Genomic DNA, 20,290 nt, shown 5'->3' with positions numbered 1-20,290 from the left:
CTACAGTCTTTAGAATATAAACAGAATAATAGTGGCCACATATAAATTTATTAAAGTCACATTTCTCCCAGGATGTAAGTCATTTACCCAGAATCTATTTAATGTACCACTGTACATGTGTATATGGGTACATGTGTGTATATGTGTGTATATATATCCATCCAGAGCTTAAGATTAGCATGGAATAATAGGTTTACTGCCTGCCTTGATATAATTACATTCTAAAACAGAAAAATTTGATGTTTTTTAGGTGTCAAGTTTTTGATGTCATGTAAGTTTATGATTTTAGACTTTATGAAATATTGGAAATAGCTTATGGATCTTTAATTCTCTTCTTATGTACTCTTAGATATCTAGGGATCTCAGGCTGGAACCCACTGGTTTATAGTATGGAAACAACTGAGTGACTATTTGTTCATTCTGGTCATTTCAGGCACTGTGATAAATGAATCTCTGCAAAGCTGATCTGGATAATTAACATATTTAAATTTGAAGATGGTTCAAAATCTAGTAATAAATTTGCCACAGTCAATTAAATCTCTTTGTGTGAGAATGGCCCAAATAATGAGCTCCAGTTTAAGAAATCACATTTATGGTATGAATTGAAGGGAGTCACTAAAAACCTAGTTGCCTCAAAATTTCTCCTTTCACCCAATCTACCTTTAATACCATCCACTTCTTTTTCCCCAGCATGGACTCCAGTAAGCTACTATTTTGTTTTTTGCTTTTTTTTTTTTTTAAGATTTTATTTATTTATTTGAAAGAGAGAGCACAAGCAGGGGTAACAGCAGAGGGAGAGGGAGAAATAGGCGAGCCTGATGCAGGGCTCAATCCTAGGACCCTGGGATCATGACCTGAGCTGAAGGCAGACACTTAACTGACTGAGCCACCCAGGTGCCCCACCGTAAGCTACAGTTTAATATCGATTTTCCATTAGGAGGGAAGTGAAGGGTCTTGCAATGGACACCTATTAAGTTTGACATCCAGCCTCCCCTGCCTGCAAACTTCTCCTTTCCCCCCCTTATCTACATGGTCACAGGATAGCCTCCAACCAGCCATGGTTATAAATTATGTTCCCTAACTTTCATGTTAAATACAGTTTGGGCTGGGCAGAGACTTAGCCTTGGAAAATTTGGAATTGGGAGTAAGAGATCTGGTCTGTGTTTAAGTTGAAATCTTTAATGCAAGAGATATAAAATGGTTTGTGCAGCCATATTTTCTACCATGAGGACTAGGTAGTTAAAGAGATACATAGAGTAGAACAAAGAAAGTGTCTCATGCATAATTACAGTCCCACCCTGAGACATGGCCTTGGTTTCATCCTTATGTTTTCCACTTTTTGCTTATGTTAACTTGAATTGGTTTCTGATTCTTTTTTTTTAATTAAAGATTTTATTTATTTATTTGAGAGAAAGAGAGAGAGAGAGCATGAGCAGGGGGGAGGAGCAGAGGGAGAAGCAGGCTCCCAGATGAGCAGGGAACCCGATGCGGGGCTCCATCCCAGGACCCTGGGATCATGACTTGAGCCAAAGGCAGATGCTTAACCAACTGAGCCACTGAGGTGCCCCTAGTTTTTGATTCTTGAAACCAAAAGTGATCAAGAGATAGACTGTCTTGATTGAAGACTACTGTTTAGTCCTACAGTCACATTATTGCCTCTATCACATCAGCCAGTAGTTATTATCAAATGCACAAAGAATCCAGTCTCTAAAGATCTAGAAATACAGTCAAAGTGTCCCAGAGTCAAAATGAGATCCAACAAGTCCAAGATTTATATGCACATATAAATATATGTATGTATATATATACACATGTATATTTTTCTTTACTACAAAGTAATTATTTTTTCTTTTTTATTAATTTTATTTTATTATGTTATGTCAGTCACCATACATTACATCATTAGTTTTTGATGTAGAGTTCCATGATTCATTGTTTGTGTATAACAGCCAGTGCTCCATTCAATACGTGCCCTCCTTAATACCCATCACCAGGCTAACCTATCCCCCTACCCCCCTCCCCTCTAGAACCCTCAGTTTGTTTCTCAGAGCCCATAGTTTCTCATGGTTCATCTCCCCCTCCGATTCCACCCCTTCATTTTTCCCTTCCTACTATCTTTTTTTAAACATATAATGTATTATTTGTTTCAGAGGTACAGGTCTGTGATTCATCAGTCTTGCACAATTCACAGCGCTCACCATAGCACATACCCTCCCCAATGTCTATCACCCAGCCACCCATCCCTCCCACCCCCCCACCACTCCAGCAACCCTCAGTTTGTTTCCTGAGATTAAGAATGCCTCTTATCAGTGAGATCATAATTGTCTTTCTCTGATTGACTTATTTAGCTTACCCTCTGGTTCCATCCAGTCGTTGCAAATGGCAAGATTTTGGTTTTTTTGATGGCTGCATAATATTCCATTGTGTGTGTGTGTGTGTGTGTGTGTGTGTGTGTGTGTGTGTGTGTGTACCACATTTTTTTTTTATCCATTCATCTGTTGATGGACATCTAGGCTTTTCCCATAGTTTGGCTATTGTGGACATTGCTGCTATAAACATTGGGGTGCACATACCCTTTCGGATCACTACATTTGTATCTTTGGGGTAAATACCCAGTAGTGCAATTGCTGGGTCATAGGGTAGCTCTATTTTCAACCCTTTGAGGAACCTCCATACTGTTTTCCAGAGTGGCTGCACCAGCTTGCATTCCCACCAACAGTGCAGGAGGGTTCCCCTTTCTCCACATCCTCGCCAACATCTGTCGTTTCCTGACTTGTTAATTTTAGCCATTCTGACTGGTGTGAGGTGGTATCTCATTGAGGTTTTGATTTGTATTTCCCTGATGCCCAGCGATGTTGTGCACTTTTTCATGTGTCTGTTGGCCATTTGGATGTCTTCTTTTTAATTTTTTAACTATTTTATCATCACATAATCTTTTTTTGTTTTTAGTAATCTCAACACCCAACATGGGGCTCTAATTCACAACCCCAAGATTGAGAGTTGCATGCTCTCCCAACTGAGCCATCCAGGTACCCCTTAGATAATAGTTTAAATAGCTGTCACCGTCTTTAAAATGTTAAGAGACTAGTAAAAGGGAATGGATAGGCAACTATCTCCTCCATGGTACTCAGAGCAGCAGAACAGTCTCTTTTCATGGGTAATTTCTTTCTCTAATTTTGGGGTAAAAATGACCCTCACCATAATTTCATTATTCAAATAAAGAAAGCATAGTTCTTCATTCTTCATAAAATGCTGGGGGTGGACACAGCTGGTAAAAACTGGATAATTAAAATATCAATCAGAACAGGAGAGATAAAATGACTTTACTTGAATGGAACAGTTGGGCTGAATTAAAATTGGAAGAAAAATAAAATAGGTTACAAAAGAAACAAAGCAATTTGACATTGCCCAGGTCTTCAAGAAGCATAGTAGAAGGATGATAACAAGTAATACTTGCTCCAAATGTTGCCATAGGTGAACTAGAGAACATGCACTTCCTGAGACATGGACTTTCATACACTTTACCTTATTTGTAACATTTTCTTCCTTCTGCTTCTGTTGTCATGTACACAGTGAATGTGACAAACAATACTTAAAATTTGATACTAAAAAGGGCATACTATTTCTATAGCATCTTGTTAATTTCTTTAGCAATCTATATATCCCAACAAATTAAATGGATAACAAACAATAAATAACAAAATATACTTTGAAACTATCAAGAGATACATAAAATTCATATATGTTATTAATAAGCACTGAACAATTAAGATTTTTTAAATAGTACAATCACTTTTCTATTTATAATTAAGATATGTGTGTTGCCTGGGGTTCTCCAAAGAATAGAACCAATAGGATATATATATATGGAATGAGAGGGAACAGTAGCTAGCTAGCTGGCTAGATAGAGAGAGGGAGAGACTGAATAATTATAAGGAATTGCCTAACATGATTACGGAGGCTGAGAAGACCCAAGATCTGAAGTCAGCAAGCTGGAGACCTAGGAGAGCTGATGTGTAATTATATTCTGAGTCTGAAGGCCTGAGAACCAGGAGAGCCAACAGTTTAAGTTCTAGTCCAAAGCTGGCCGACTCAAGACCTAAGGAGAGCTGATATTTCAGTTCTAATCTGAAGGCAGGAGAAAAAAAAAAACCAAAAACAATGTCCCAGCTCAAAGCAGTCAGGCAGAAGGAGTTTCCTTTTACTCAGTCTTTTTGTTCCATTTAGGTCTTCAGTTGATTGAATAAGCTTACCCAGATTAGGGAGGGCAACCTGCTTTATTCAGTGTACTCATACAAATGTTAGCTTATCCAGAAACACCCTTAGAGAAAAATCCAGAGTAATATTTGACCAAATGTTCGGCACTCCATAGCCCAGTCAAGTTGTTATATAAAATTAACCATCAGAAGTCCACCCCTTATCAACTTGGACCCATATATGCAACTCCTTGAAACAACTTTAATCTCTAAGTAATGACAATTACAAGGTCATAATTCTACCTAACATGATACAACTATCCTACATACAACCAAAAATATACTAACCCTTTCCCCAGAAGAGGAGGTAATATCATTGAGTGATGTTCACTCTTCTTGCTATTCCATAATCCAAATCTATAATGTAAAATTAACAATACTAAATATTATGATATAAATTCAGTATATCTTACATTATATGATAAGGAAATAAGAGGGGAGAAAACAAAGATATTTGTGACACACACATACATGCATGCATAACAAAATAAGGAGAAATACTCATGACAATTATAGCCTTCGTTTCTATAATTAGTCACATGGTCATCGCTGGTATTTATAACTACCTTCTTCCACTATCCATTCTGCATTCCCTTCATCTTTGGCAAGCACCTCAGCTGGCCATGATTCTTTGCCTGGTGGGGTGACCCAGATCTTCATTCTTGAGGGGTGTGAGCCATTAGTAGTTCTGTCTGGATTGGGTTGTTGTAGTTTTCCATTGACCTAAAAATCACAGGGCATTGTAGTATTGAGGGATCCCCTGTATTTCGGACATACTCTTCTTTCCCTCTATAGTGGATGAGTAGTCCAATTTCCCTTTGGTAGTCAGGATCAATCACCCCAGTCAGCACAGTAACTCTTTTCTTTGCCTGTTGATTCAGACACATGAGGAACCCAAAGTGGCCAGGCAGCAGTCTTAACTTCCAGTTCAATGGAATCACTGTTGTATGGTCTGGTAGAAGCGTTCCTCCCTTTGGAGCAAAGATCTCTAGGCCAGCGGAACATAAGGCCATGGGAACAGGAAGCAAAAATTTTGCTAGTGAATTACGAGAGGTACTAGTGAGTGCTACCACTCCCATTTCTACCCCTTGATTCCTGGACCCATGACTTCTGGCTATGGGAGAAATAGCACCATATATTAGGTATCTAATTAACCACCAGCTTTTCCCATTATATTAGGAAATGGGTTCAGTGATCAGAATTTGGTGACTGATAATATACAAATGCTGGAGCACACATATTCATGTAAATTTCTATTCTTTATTGAGGAAATATTTATTTAAAAATATACTGATACAAACTTGAAGTTCTAATTCACGTAAGTATACATTTATAACCAGATAATCTGTCAGATAAATGTGATTAAACTTCATTGTTTTAAAAATATCCTCTAAATTCTTAATCTCAGGAAACAAACTGAGGGTTGCTGGAATGGGGGTGGGTGGGAGGGATGGATGGGGTGGCTGGGTGATAGACATTGGGGAGGGTATGTGCTATGGTGAGCGCTGTGAATTGTGCAAGACTGTTGAATCACAGATCTGTACCTCTGAAACAAATAATGCAATATATGTTAAGAAAAAAAAAAAGAAGATAGCAGGAAGGGAAGAATGAAGGGGGGGAAATCGGAGGGGGAGATGAACCATGAGAGACAATGGACTCTGAAAAACAAACTGAGGGTTCTAGAGGGGAGGGGGCTGGGGGGATGAGTTAGCCTGGTGATGGGTATTAAAGAGGGCACGTTCTGCGTCGAGCACTGGGTGTTATACACAAACAATGAATCATGGAACACTACATCAAAAACTAATGATGTAATGTATGGTGATTAACATAACAATAAAAAAATTAAAGAAAAAAATCCTCTAATACGGATGCCATAAAATACTCTATTTTATGGTGGGAGATTTGGAAATGAGATTGGCCACCAGAGTGAATACATGAGATTCTTAGCAAAGTGTAATGAATGAACAATATGATTTACATGTTCCATGTATTCAGGTCATTCTAGTCAGGCATGCAAAGTTTATGGGCATTAGGAGTTAACTTACTGTGTTTTTTTGCATATTAGAGAATTTGGAAAATAAAACGTATAAGTTTTACTGATCTATCAACGAAAAAAGCATTTAAAGCAGATGTACATTTGCATTACATAAACTCAGTGTAACAAATGTATGAATACCTACTAAGGCCAGGTCCTTAAGTATACAAATATAAACAGGACACAGTTCACATTCTCCATGAGGTTATCACCTAATCGGTGGGGGTGGGGGGCATAAGAGACACATTCTAATTAATAAAGAGTGAAGTAAAACAGAGGAAACTGCTATTTAAGATAGCAAGTTGAATGCATGATTAGATCTGTTTCTTCCCGAAATTCCACCAAAATGACAGTAAAATGATTTTTTAAAAGACACACAAAGACATAGAGAATAGGAAGTGAGAAAACAAAATAAGAATACTGGGATATGGAAAGCAAATGGGCTGGTGACAACTGACTTAGTGGAACCAGAAAAGTTGAATCCTAAGCCTAGAGTGGAAAAAAAGCAAGTGAATTAATTACATTATAGAACTCTCAAGTAACCCGGGAAATACAGGACCTGAAGTACCTTTGAAAATGTAGGTAAGGAGGAGCTAAAGTCTGAAAGTCTGTTTACAATAAGCTCCCTACAACTCTGTCCCACCCAGCAGAATACTCGAGTGAAGCAGGGGGAGTCTGGACCAAGAGGCATAAGTATATTTGAGGGCCGGGGCCTTTAACTGAGAATAGAGGTATTAAATAAATGTTTACCAACTGAATGCAGACTCTACCAGTCTTTTTCTACTTTCAGTTCTTTGTTTTGGGTGACCATTCTGTGCATTGTAAGATTTTTAGCAGCATTCCTGGTTTCTATCCAGTAGATACCAGTAGCACCACTCCCCCAGTTGTTACAACTCCAGACATTGTCAGTGTCCCTGGGGAAGGGGAGTAGATTGCTCTCAATTGAGAACCACTGGCCTAGTGATGCCTATAGTCAAATACCTCTATCCATGAGCTTCCATTTAGCTTTGTAGTGCCTCTCTCTTAACTATGAGCAGAAAGCCAAAGTTCACCAGACATTGAAGGAAAAATAAGAAAAAAAACCTTGGAGGAAATAGGTTATAAGAAAGAAGAAGACTTTTAAAAAAGACATAGCATCTATAAAACAAGAACTCTTAGAAATTAAGAATATGGTAGAAATGAAAAAACTTAATAGAAGCACTGGAGAACAAAGTTAATGAAATCTCCAGAAAGTAAGGTAAAAAGACAAAGAGATGGAAAAATAGGAAAGGACACAGAGATAAGAAAATTGAAGTAACAGTCTAGGAGGACTGTATGAGGAAAAAGCTTAAGTTGCTGTAACAAAGAGACCCCAAAATACAGTGGTTTAAATAGCACAGAAGTTTATTTCTCTGTGGCCTAGGATAGATGGCTCTGCATTATGACCAGTTGGCTCTGTTTTGCTAAACATGTTGCATCCATATCCATCACTGTATGTAGGGCTGCTGTTTCAGTTAAACATGTTCTAACTAGCAGGAGAGAGGTCAGTAAGAACCATAAACATAAAGATATGACTCATAAGGTATACGTAATACTTCTGTTCACATCTAGCTGCAAAGAAGGCTGCAGAATGTAGTCTTGCCTATGTGGTCATATGCTCTGCTAAAACTCAAGAGTTCTATTATGAAAAGGAAGGAGAGGATAATAAAAAGGAAGGAGAGAATGGATACTGGAGGAAGTTGAGCACTATCTTCACTATAAGGTCTAATATATAAAAGGAGATCCAAAGAGAGAACCAGAGAAAATAGTGGGGAGAGAATCAGCAAAGAAGTATGTGAGTAGGTTTTGCTGTGGTAACAAACAACCCCTAAATCTTAATAGCTTATAAAAACAAAGATTTGGGGCACCTGGGTGGCTCAGTCGGTTAAGGACTCTTAACTGACTCTTGATTTCGGCTCAGTCATGATCTCAGGGTTGTGGGATTGAGCCCCATTGTGGGCTCTGTGAGATTCTCTCTTTCCCTCCCCCTCTGCCATTCCACCTGCTCATGCTCTCTCTCTCAAATAAATAAATAAATCTTAAAAAACAAAAACAAAAAACCCAACAAAGTTTTATTTCTTTCTCAAGTTGCATGTCCATCACAGGTCAGCTGGAGGTTCTGTTCCATGCTTTCTCAAACAGGCTGACAGAACTTCCATCATCTAGAAAGGTGAGAGGAACTGAGGGAGGAGGGGAAACCTGGTGAATCATACACTGATTTCTAAAGCTTCAACCTGTCATTTTTGCTCACATTTCACTGTCCAAATTAAGTCAAATGGCTAACCTAAGCGTACAGCAAAGTGTAATCCTACTATGTGCCAGAAGGAGAAAAACTGGAAATGGTTAGTGAATGATTAATGACTACTACAGCTCATCTAAATATGTGATTGACTCTCCTTCCTGTGGGCAAAATACACTCATCCCTCCACCCCCTTCCAAGTGAGACAACCTAAAAGTCCCATCTTGTTATAGCACAGAGCTCAACATCTAGAATCTTTAAGTGATACATGGTAGTCTCTACAACAGATTCAAATAGGTTCATCTTGGTCCAGAGATCTAACTAAAAAGCCACGTTATCTCTCCTCATAAACCGGTGGAACAGAATCAGGATAATCTCAGAAATGGGATGACTGCAGATACATGGCAGACCTTAAAATTATGGCCACAAATCTCAAATAGGTACTCAATAATGCCTGGTAATCTTATTACACTTATCTAATACATTCACTTTTTCACTATCCAAAACAATTATTTCACCTTCTTTTCAAGTCTCAGACTTTTTATACTCCACACCTCTCTAAATGAAATAATCTTTTGATAAATATTTATGGAGCATCTATTAAGTGCCAAGCATTGTTCTAAGTATTAGAGACAGAGCAGTGGATAAAACTGTCAGTCTTTGCACTCAAGGAGCTTAAATTTCAGTGGAAGGAGGCAGAAAATAAATAACTGTATAGGATTAAATATGGTATTAAGTTCTAGGGAGAAAAATATAGCAGGTTAGGGGGAAAGGGCAGGCTGGTAGGAGTGGCAGATCATGTAGATCCTTCTAGGACATAGTAAAGACTGCCTTTAAATTTGAGTGAGATGTGTAGCCACTGGTAGAGTCAGAGCATAAAGAGTGACATGATCCAACTTAGGTTTTCAAAGGATCACCACCTGTAATGGTGAGAATAGACCATAGGGGAGAAAGGTGTTAGCAGGGACAGTGGTTATTGGCCTGGGTCTCTGGGCCTTGTCTGATCATCTTTGATTATCTTCTTGGCTTACATCCTTACTTTCCCCCAATTCCACATGTTCTCTTTTTTTTTTTTAAAGACTTCATTTATTTGACAGAGAGAGACACGTGAGAGAGGGAGCACAAGCAGGGGGAGTGGGAGAGGGAGAAGCAGGCTTCCCGCTGAGCAGGGAGCCCGATGTGGGGCTTGATCCCAGGACCCTGGGATCACGACCTGAGCTGAAGGCAGACGCTTAATGACTGAGCCACCCACCCAGGTTCCCCAATTCCACATGTTCTAAAGGAAATAACTATTAAAGTATAATTTTCAAAAACTTAAAAACATGACTCTTATACAAATACAAAATAAAAATGTGTCAAATATTTATGAATTCGTTATGTCTCTCAAACTGGATATAGACATTGAAAAAAGGAAAGAATATTAGAATCAGATTGCCAGGTTAGATATAAACTTGTTAATGATCCTCAGGGTAATCAAACCATAACCTGCAGGGTTATCTTTTCTAGCAGAGAGCAATCTACACATTAACATGTAACTTCATAGTGCTTGAATTCTAATTAAATAGTAAAGAGCCAAACATACATTTATTCTCCTAGACTTGAAAATTAAATAATCCTTGCTTGAACCTGTTGAACAATATTCTAGCATACTGACTCTCTTTTGCCTTACTTCCAAATTTTGGGTAAATTAAAATTTTTTTTTAAATTGGCATATAATATTGCTTTTTCTTCCTTTTTTATTGAAAAATAGTTGACATATGACGTTACATTAGTTTCACGTGTACAACACAGTTATTTGACATGGGTAAATTATCTTTTCTTTCTTACTTTCTGGTACAACAAGATGATCCAGGCTAAACTTGTACTTTTCCTGCCCTAGTGGTGGAATCAGTTACTTCTCCAAGGATTCTTGGTTCCCTTTAGTGGAGAATAATATTTAGAAGCCACCATCTGGGCCCAAAAATACTCATTATTATTAATGGGGTGCCTCTGCTACTAGGCCTTCTCAGTGGACAAAGCCAAGGAAAACAAAAACACACAGAATGCATGCATGCATAAATATATAAATATACATACATATACATTTACATCTATAATTATTTCTATATTTATATGTATTCCAGTCACTGATATTGCTAATTCTAGCAATATCTAGCTAATTCTAAACCAACACTACAGAGTTCATTCTACTTTTCTCCAGTTTTTTTCTTTTTTTTTTTAGGGGGGGCAGAGAGGGGACGGAAAGAGAGAGAGAGAGAATCTTAAGCAGGTTCCACACCCAGCAAGGAGCCTGAAGTAGGGCTCAATCTCATAACCTTGAGATCATGACCTGAGCTGAAATCAAGAGTCAGATGCTTAACTGAGCCACCCAGGCACCCCGACTTTTCTGTTTTCATATCGTACTCCCTTCTCTGACAGGAAGAAACTGGACTCCCATTATCCTTAATATAGTTTCTTATTTGATCAATCCTTCTGAATGTAAGCAAACTCCCACTCAGTGCTGCCCCTTCCCCTGCATAGAAACTTTTTACCCTACCCATGATCCAATACGCTGCATCATGCTTTCCCCCCCATCCTCCAGTGTCCTCGAAGAGAAGGGAGAGGGGAAAGGGCTCATGATTTCTTTAACATTCTCTTTTCACCCATTCTTTTATTCTTACAAACAATACTGCAATTAATAATCATGTCTATATATGCTTAAAGTAAATTCCTAGAAGTGGACTTGCTGGGTCAGAGTATGGGCATTTGTAATGTTGTTGACTGTGCCACATTACTTTTCATAGAGTTTGAACAATTTACTCATGATGATGCCTGAAATAACTCTTAAGAATGGTAATTCTAATGCATAGGAAGACCTAAAAGTTACAGGATAACATTTGAGAAAAATTAAGACAACTTATTTTTTCTTCTCTGGAAATACATTTGTTAGTATAAGTCAAGTTTCCTACTAGTTCAGTTTCCTGATAAAGAAAATGAAAACAAAATTTAGCCATCACAAGCAAATTTAGGAATACAAAACAATAACCACACCGATTGGGTAACAAGTAACTTTAAGAACCCTCAGAAACATAAATTAGTACCATAAGCTGAATGGGAGTTAGTACAGTAGCTCTGCAATTTACAAGGCAAAAATGAAAGCAGGAGCGTACAAAACAGCCGGGAAATATTTTTTCTACCAAAGTTGTTCGTCAGATACTTGTTAGAAAACCGTTTTCCAGGTCATTAGCTTACATCCTACAGCCCAGCAATGGCATCTGGCACTTGTTAGAGAGTGTCCCCTGCCATTGCCTCGGGCATGTCAGAAATTGGGAGTTTGCAGTTATGAGGTTTGCCCAGGACTTTCCAGGGTTTTGCACGGGATGCAGGTTTGTGCTGCACCTCGAGAACCCCTTCAGTCCCAAGCGAACCTGGATATTAGCCACCCGAGGACCAGGCTACACAGCGAGAGAACCTGCGCTGTCCAACACAGCACCACGAGCCAGATGGGGCTATCTGCAGTTAAATTAAGTACAATTAAAAATTAAGTTCCTCGGTCGCAGCAGCTACGTTACCACCCACCGCTCAACAGCCACAAGTGGCTAGTGGCTACCGTATTAGAAAATGTAGATCTAGAATTCTTCCATTATTGTACAAGGACTATTGGACAACGCTGACGTTGACAGTTTCAAGTTAAAAGAAAAAAAAGCTCGGAAGCCACTAGGCTCCACCACCCAAAATAATCAACAGATGTTATTACTCTTTCCAAACAGGATGAAGGAGGAAATTATGCTAAGAAACCACCAAGCAAAAACCTGCAAAGGCACCTGCCAGCAGGCTTTCTCAAGGAACTCACTCGTAATTCCCACGGCGGAGGCCGTCCGGCTTTCTGCGGTGCGCAGTAACTCCTCAGACTTCTAGAACGCTGGGAACTCCCAAAGCGGTGGGCGACCGAGGGCCCAGATCCCCGAGATTCAATTGTTCGACGTGGTGGACGCCTGTAGTCACAGGGTGGGCGAGCCTCCGCTCGATGGTCCACAGCCTGACGCCGCCCTCGGTCTCGCATCCTTCCAGTCAGGTGCTCGTAGCCGGCTGGGAGCGCGAACCCGCCTGTGTGTGCGCGCTTCCGCACGCGCGCCGGCCCGAGGGCTGCGAGAGACTCTCGGCAGCCAATGGGGCGGGGCGCCGCGCGCCGAAGGCGGGGCCATGACGCGCGCGCCTCGTGACCCCGCTCGCGGCCTGCGCCGACAAGCCGGAAGCGGCGGCGGTCGCCAGCACCGGCTGGGGGTGGAGTGGCGGCAGTGAGTGCCTTGGGGTTTGTGAACCCCGCAATGGGTCCGGACGCGACAGTCGCGTGGCGGAGGTCGTTGCTTCTGCCGCGGCTGCTGCTGGTGCCGCTGCTGTGGTCGGGGCTGGCTCTGGGCGCTCTCGCCTTGGTCAGCAGCCCCCACAGGGTCCTTCACGACCTCCTATCGGAGCAGCAGTTGCTGGAGGTGGAGGACTTGTCCCTGACGCTGCTGCAGGGCGGAAGGCTGGGGCCGCTGTCTCTACCCCCGGACCTGCCGGATCTGAATCCCGAGTGTCGGGAGCTGTTACTGGACTTCGCCAACAGCAGCGCAGAGCTGACCGGGTGTCTAGTGCGCAGCGCCCGGCCGGTGCGCCTCTGTCAGACCTGCTACCCCCTCTTCCAACAGGTCGCCAACAAGATGGACAACATCAGTCGAGCCGTGGGGGTGGGTAGAGGAGCACACTCGGGACCTCCAGCGTGGAGGGTTGGGAAAGGAGGATGTAATGATGGTTTACTCTGGGGGCCTCAGTTTCCCTGTTTGTAAGGAAAAGGGATTAGACTGGGACTGTGCAGTTTGGGGCATCAGAAGAGTGGGTGGCATTATATAGGTCTTGGAGTTTGGAGTTTTGCCTTCATGGCTGCTGTTGGGCATCTTCTTGATACATGTTTGCAGATAGGTATGGCTGTTTTTTGCGGGGGTCCTGTGCCCTTAACCCTACCTTTCGTTTCCCTCCTTTACTGTCTTCACCCCACTCTGACACAGCTTCTTCCCATCTCTACCTGGTGTTCCCAGGAAGGACCCTTTCCTGAAACTCCAAGTAGAGGGGGGAAACAATAATGTGGTAGTGCTTAGGAGGCTTGAACTTTGTAGCCAGATAACAGATCCACCACTTTTATAGCAGCTTGGGCTTGAATTAATTATCTTGTAGTCTTAGTTTACTCCTCTGCAAAATGGAGAAAAACAGCTGCCTGATGTGACTGTTACAAAGATTAAAAGAGATAACATGTGAGAGCTTATCTTAGTGATTAAGACAGTCTGTGGCTGGTCAGCCAGGAGTCCAGTTCCTATTAGCTGGCATATTCTGGGCAAGTTACTTAAATTCTCTATGCCTGTTTTCTTATCGATAAGATAAAAGGAGCTCTTAGAAAACTAGCACGTAGTAGTAATTCTCAGTAAATGGGAGCTAAAATTTTAGGAAGTGGTATATCTGCCCTCCATTTTTGGTACTCTTAGCACTTTTCTGGTCATGTGGTAGGTCCTGTGAGGGGTTTAATAAAAAAGAGAAAGGGAGAGAATACATGTTCCTGCTAATAAGAAACTTATAGGGTCTAGAGCAGTAAAGGATAAGAGTGTCAGGGCTGGTAGGAGTCATGAGGTGTGGGCTGGATATGCCTTGTAAAGGAAAAACATGAAGAATGACGTTGGGATTGTGGAGAGGGAAATTTCCTCTTGTATTGAGAGGACAAGTAGTCTCACGAAAATGTGATTGGAATTATTTCATAAATCATAGTTTATCTGACAAAATAAGAACTTATATAGAGTTGCATCCTGCTTTAAGTCAACCTGATATTACTTAACAAATTATTTTTTTTTACATAAATAGGAAATTTATTTGCATTAAATAAATTATGTGGGCAGTCTTTCGGTAAAGAGCTAGTTTTCAAGTTTGGAAAAAACAAGTAAAACCAATGAATCACTGAAGTAGCAATTAGTAAAAGTTCATTGTGCACACACCAAAAAGACAGTTTGCAAACTGGGAGCACTCAAAACAAAAGATGGAATGAGGCTCAGAGATGCATTGTTATAAAGCAGTGTACATAGTATGCAAGAGTGACTGCGTTAATTCTCCACAGATTTGGTTTCAGTATAGGAATTTTCTTTTTACTTTTCATAGGAATTTTCTTAAAGAGAATTGGTTAGTAATTACCTCATATCAATTTTGGGGAACAGGAGAAGTCTGGTTTATGATTTTCAAAGAGATAAGCAAGAAGAGGCCCAGTTCATGTTAGCCTCACTTGTCTTGCAAAGTAAGCCAAATTAAGCTTTTGTTTGTATGACTAAACTGGTTTTGTCTGATCAGGGAATGTTCAAGTCTGGTCTCTATTTGCATTTGATTTTAACATGGTTTAAATAAATTTAGGCTTACCTGCAATATTTTTCAGGCATACTTCTATTAGGTATAGCAAGGCAGATGTATATCCCTATCCATCTGTCTTTCTATGATTTAAAAATAAAGTACCCAAGACTTGTCCCTGTCACTATAGCAAGGTATATTCTATTTTGAGCAATTAGGTGAGTTGTTTTATGGCCAAGATACTGAATCATGATGCAAAGTTTGGATCTTTTGAAGGAGCAAATGCTTTCCTTATTTGTGTAGATACTGTGGAATTAAGAAGAGGTTAAAAAATAACCCCAAACTCTAGTGGTACAGTATTATGGTCATCACCCAATCTGTGCTTGAATTTCCACATGAAATCCTCATTGCCCAAGAGAGGCTTGGTGGGGGGTGGGGTGGGGCGGGGCAGAAACTTCCTTCCTCTTATTTGTGTCCGTCAGATTCTGCCAGTGATTTGGGTACCAGGCTCACTTCACCTTTGTGTGAAAGGAAGAGAGTAAAGAGTTTAAAAAAAAAAAAAAAGGTAGAAAAACCCTTTCCTCAATCTGGATTTCCTCTCCAATCCATCCTAGACCTTGATCTCTTTCCCTTCCTTTCCTCAGTAGAGGTGGATGTGCTTTGTTGCTCAAAAGCATGATTTCTATGGTTCTGAGGTACTTCATGGATTTAATAGGCTTTCTTGGATTGGTTTGGGTATTGAATCATCATGTGTAATAATGAACTTATGGGAAAAAAGTGTTCTGAGTTTCTTAGAAGTGAACTTGAAGCAATCAGTTGTTCTTTGTGTGTGTGTGTGGGGGGGTTATTTCTAGGGAGTAATGTATTTGACTCACATAGGCTCAATCTTTCCTTTAAGTCAGTTTAATCAGCAAGCACATGCTATTCTTAAATATTGGGCTGGTAAAACGATACAGAAGGAAAAGGGTGATAAGGCCCAACCTTCAAACTGTCAGCATAGTTGGGGAAATAAACCTATTTTGAGAAAAAGAAAAGAGGAAAAAATCATCAATGTGAATATTATATTTTGTACAATAGCAATTTACAGCAAAAGGGTTAAGGGAGATGCTGAATTGAGGGGACAGAGCAAGGTGGGGTTAATCAAAGAAAACCTATAAGCTGAATTTTGAATAAGATATCCTTTATCATCTCTTCAGGGTGAATCCATGTCCATGGATTTATTGAGAGAGGAGGGAAGTATAACAAGGAGAAAGAGAATCAAAGGTAGAAATTTGCAAGCTATTTCTCTGGTACAGCAAGCTAATTCATTCAATTTAACAGAATTGTCTGATGAGAATTCTATTTTCTTGTCACTTCCTCTTGGAATTACTGAGACAAGGACCACATATAGTTTTATTACCTGAAGGTAAAGAATACAGTGATTTGTGAAACTTGAATGGTATAACTGACAGATTTCCTCTTCCTTAGAGTCATACTTTCTTCTTTTAGTATAAACTGATAGTGGTTTCAGTGAGCTGTTCAGCATCCTCAGAGAAGTTGCCAGGATGCTTTGACTCCCAAACTCTGAATTGCTTAGCTCTATCTCATTCTACTTGGTTTGTTTAAAATTTATAAAAATAGGTATAGATATACAAAGATATGTATATATATTTATGTAGGTGCTAGTGATTAGAGGTGTGTACCTGGAACTGTTCAACATACTTTTTAAAACTATAGACTGATAAAGTCTTAGGAATATAGGGAGAAACTCAGAACATAGAATAACATAATAATCTGTCTTTCATTAGTGATCAGAAAATAATGCTTCTTATGCATTCATTCAAGAAAAGTATTGAGTACCTACTATGTGCAGGCTAGTAGTAGTTACTAGGGATATAGCTGTAAATAAGCAGAGCTTGTCGTCTGGTAGGGAAAACAGATACTAAGCATATAATAATACAAGTAATTATTTAATTCAGGTGTGATAAGTGTTGCACAGTAAAAAACCCCAGATGCTACCAAAGCATATAAGGGAGCTGATCTTGACTAGGGCTGCTGGTAGGTTGAGTGGTCAGTGGTTAAAGCTGATATTTAAAATCTGAGAGGGTGTGGGGCAGAGGTGAGAAGGTATACATGTAAAAAGTAGCAGGTGTGAAGACTCTGAGTCTGGTGTGTTTGAGCACTAGAAAGAACTCAGTAGTATGAGTCAGGAGTACACTAGTGATCTGAGCCTGAAGAAGTGGGCAGGTACCCTGTCATGTGGGCCTTATTAGGTATGTTAAGGGTTTTAGACTTTCATGTTGAAGCAGTGAGATGTTATTGAGAGGTTTAATTCTGTAGAATGACGTGATCAGATTGGTACTTTAAACAACCATCTGGTTACGTGAGAAAAAGTGGAGGGAACAGGGTGGGGAGGATAGGGGAAGAATACGTGTGGGAGATGAATTAAGAGACTCTTGCAGTGTTGTAAGAAATGGTGGCTAGGCTACATGGGGACCATTGTGATGGAGGGAAATGGATAGATTTCAGAGATATGTAGGAGGTAGAATTGACAAGACTTGGTAGTTAACCTCTGGGGAGGTTCTTGAAGTCCCAGTGTTTATGGCATTATACTTTCTGTATCCTCAAAACTCCAGGATTCTTAGAGTGCCTGGTAAGTAAGTAGTAGGAGTTAAATAACTTTGAAAGAATGAAGGGTCAGCATGACTTAATTCCTTGCTTGGGGCAAAAGGGAAAAGAAATCGATAAGGATCAAATAATTTAGGAACTTGGATTTACTTTTTTGCAGAGTGTGAGTTTCATTATTAAAATGATCTGTGGAAAGCATATTCTATGTGGGTATAAGCTATTTGGGTACAAATTTGTGTGTCCCATTTTTTTGTGATTTATAAGGTTTTGAACCAAAAATTTCCCAGAAGATGAAACTTAAATATTTTGTAATCAAATTGTAGAAAAATTTAGTGTAAAAGAGGCAAAAAAGAAAATGAAAATCACCACATTTCCATTATTCAGAGATAACCAGTGCTACATTTTGATGAAAGCTTTCCAGAATTTTTTCCTATGTGTAAAAATTAAGAAATACGATGCACGCGGTTTGGGCCTAAGTGGTTGAGATTGTTCTATAGAAGCAAGTATTTATTTAAGAAGCAAAGATTTTCTTCCCTTGCCAATGAACCTGGTATCAATAAATATTTAGCTGCTTTTGTTTTATTACCGTTGTTATTAATGACATCATTATTTGATTATATCAAACAATGTTAAAAAATGCTTTTAATAAATATTTTAGTTATTTTTATAAGGGTTTTTTTTTCCTAAAGCTTTTGTTTGGGAAGTCTAAAAATACTCAGATTGTATTTTTCTATCTTTTTGTTACAGAATACATCAGAGAGTCATAGTTGTGCCAAAAGTCTCTTAATGGCAGATAGAATGCAGATAGTTGTGATTCTGTCTGAGTTTTTTAATTCCACATGGCAGAAGGCAAATTGTGCAAGTAAGTAATTCTTTCATTTTCATGTTGCAGTTGTGGTTCAATAGTATAGAGGTCAGATTTTATTTTAGTGAATTTTGAGATCTTTGAAGCTAGATAATGCTTTTTATTACTAAGTTTAAATGAACTACAATTAGCATCATGGTTTATTAGTGGGAATTACTTGGGCAAATATTGAAAGGCAGAAAAGTGTAGCAGTTGACAGGATGAATTTTGCAGTCAGACAGATCTGGTATTGATTCTAAGCTCTGGCACTTCCTAACCCTGACTCACTTGCAGTCAGACCTTGGGCTTGTAACTTCACCTCTTGGACCTTCAGTTTCCTCATCTGATTTGGGGATGAATTGGGGATAATAATGGAACCTATCTTATAAGATTGTGTTTAGGATTAAATGAAAAAATTGTGTAAAGAACTTAGCTGAGTAGCTAGCACATAATGTTGAAGAAATGTTAACTGTTTAATATAATAATAATTATGTTTATAATCTGTCAAATGGTGGTAATGGGAGATGGTAACATCTGTTCTACCAGTTTTGCAAGTTTATATGTATTTGTATAACACAATGAGATCTATTTTCAGGCACTCTTTGGAAAAATTAAAACTTTCAGTTTGTGTTTTGAATACCAGCTGTGTACTAGGCAGTTCTTCTTTTCCATGCCTTATAATTTAGTAAGGGAGAAAGTTATGTTTATAGGATAATCTAAGGCAGACAAATAAATTCCTTAATAAAGTTATAGAATCGTTGGGGGAAGTAGAAAATAAGTTGGGGAGAATTTGAAATGACTTCCTGGTGGAGGTACCTTTTGATCCTATACCTTTATGGCTAGGCGTGATTTCAGTAAGTAGAGATGAGAGGAAGGACACTGCAGAGAACTAGGCATCATGGACAGAGACACAGAGGTGTAAAAGAGTAGTAGGTGTTCCAGGGTCTGGAAGCACTGGGAGGTAAAATTGGAAAAGGAAAATAGGACCTTGACTGATACAGTAGTTTATCATAAGCATTTTATTAAGAAATGGTTGTATATTATAGTATTTTGGACATTTACAATACACATGGAATATTAAAGGCAGTAAGAAGTACTACAGGTTAAAAAAATCTTTTTTAACATTTAACCTAGCACTTTCCAAGCTTTTTATTTTTTTATGTATTTCATTAAAAAATTACTGAAGTATAGTTGGCCTACAATGTTATATTAGTTTCAGGGGTGCAACTTAGTGATTCGACAATTCTATACATTACTCAATGCTCACCACAGTAGCTATAGTCACCATCTGTAGCTTTTTTTTTTCTTTTTTTTTTTTACCACAAGGATCCTTTATTTTTTCTTTTTATGGAATCCCATTGGAAGAGGAAGAGAGAGACCAGTGAGGAAGTTATTACAAAATAGTTTAGGCAAGAAGCAAAGAAAACATAAAGTAGGGCATGGGCAGGAGAAATCCGCAGTATTAAAAGATCTGTGTACCTGTCAGTCATTAATGAGTTTAACTTTTCTAAGGATTTGTCTTTTTGTTTAGTTCGTATGAGAAAAACTAAATGGCAAAAAGACCCCTGCTAAGTTTCTTTTCTTTGTAGTACATCATGGTATATTGAATATTGACTCTCTTAATTTTGTCTCTATTCAGATTGGTAATTTGAACAGAGGCTTGGCTGACAGTTACCTTTTTTTTTTTTTAAGAGCAAAAGCTTTACTTTTCTGGTGTAGAAGTTTCTAGTATAAATATGATTGAACAGTTTGCTTACCCTATATAGGAGAGCTATTTTTAAGTATTCTTAAGCCCTTAAATACATTGATATAGGAAAAATATATTAATTATAATTAACTTAAAATTAATTAGAATAAATGGGATATATATTGGGGTTCACTTCTTTTGACTGGTGTGACTTAATTTTTTATACTTGAGAGGTAAAGCATCTTTTTTTTTAATTAAAGATTTT

At 39.0% G+C, this 20,290-nt stretch overlaps 1 protein-coding gene across 1 annotated transcript in view; it reads left to right on the top strand.

Moving 5' to 3' along the window:
* The first annotated feature begins 12,762 nt into the window (after positions 1-12,762).
* OSTM1 (osteoclastogenesis associated transmembrane protein 1) overlaps positions 12,763-20,290 on the top strand; it is a 33,094-nt gene continuing 25,566 nt past the window's right edge. Inside the window, exons 1-2 of the mRNA XM_025863572.2 lie at positions 12,763-13,257; positions 18,242-18,356. Coding sequence (XP_025719357.1) covers positions 12,856-13,257; positions 18,242-18,356 — 517 coding nt within the window. The 5' untranslated portion in view covers positions 12,763-12,855. The remainder of the gene's footprint in view (positions 13,258-18,241; positions 18,357-20,290) is intronic.

The sequence above is a fragment of the Callorhinus ursinus genome, unplaced genomic scaffold (assembly GCF_003265705.2).
Source record: "Callorhinus ursinus isolate GAN/ISIS: 27379988/994484 unplaced genomic scaffold, GSC_fseal_2.0 scaffold6, whole genome shotgun sequence".
Classification (NCBI taxonomy): domain Eukaryota; kingdom Metazoa; phylum Chordata; class Mammalia; order Carnivora; family Otariidae; genus Callorhinus; species Callorhinus ursinus.
Note: the sequence above shows the minus strand (reverse complement) of the source record. Positions and strands in the feature narration are given on the sequence as shown.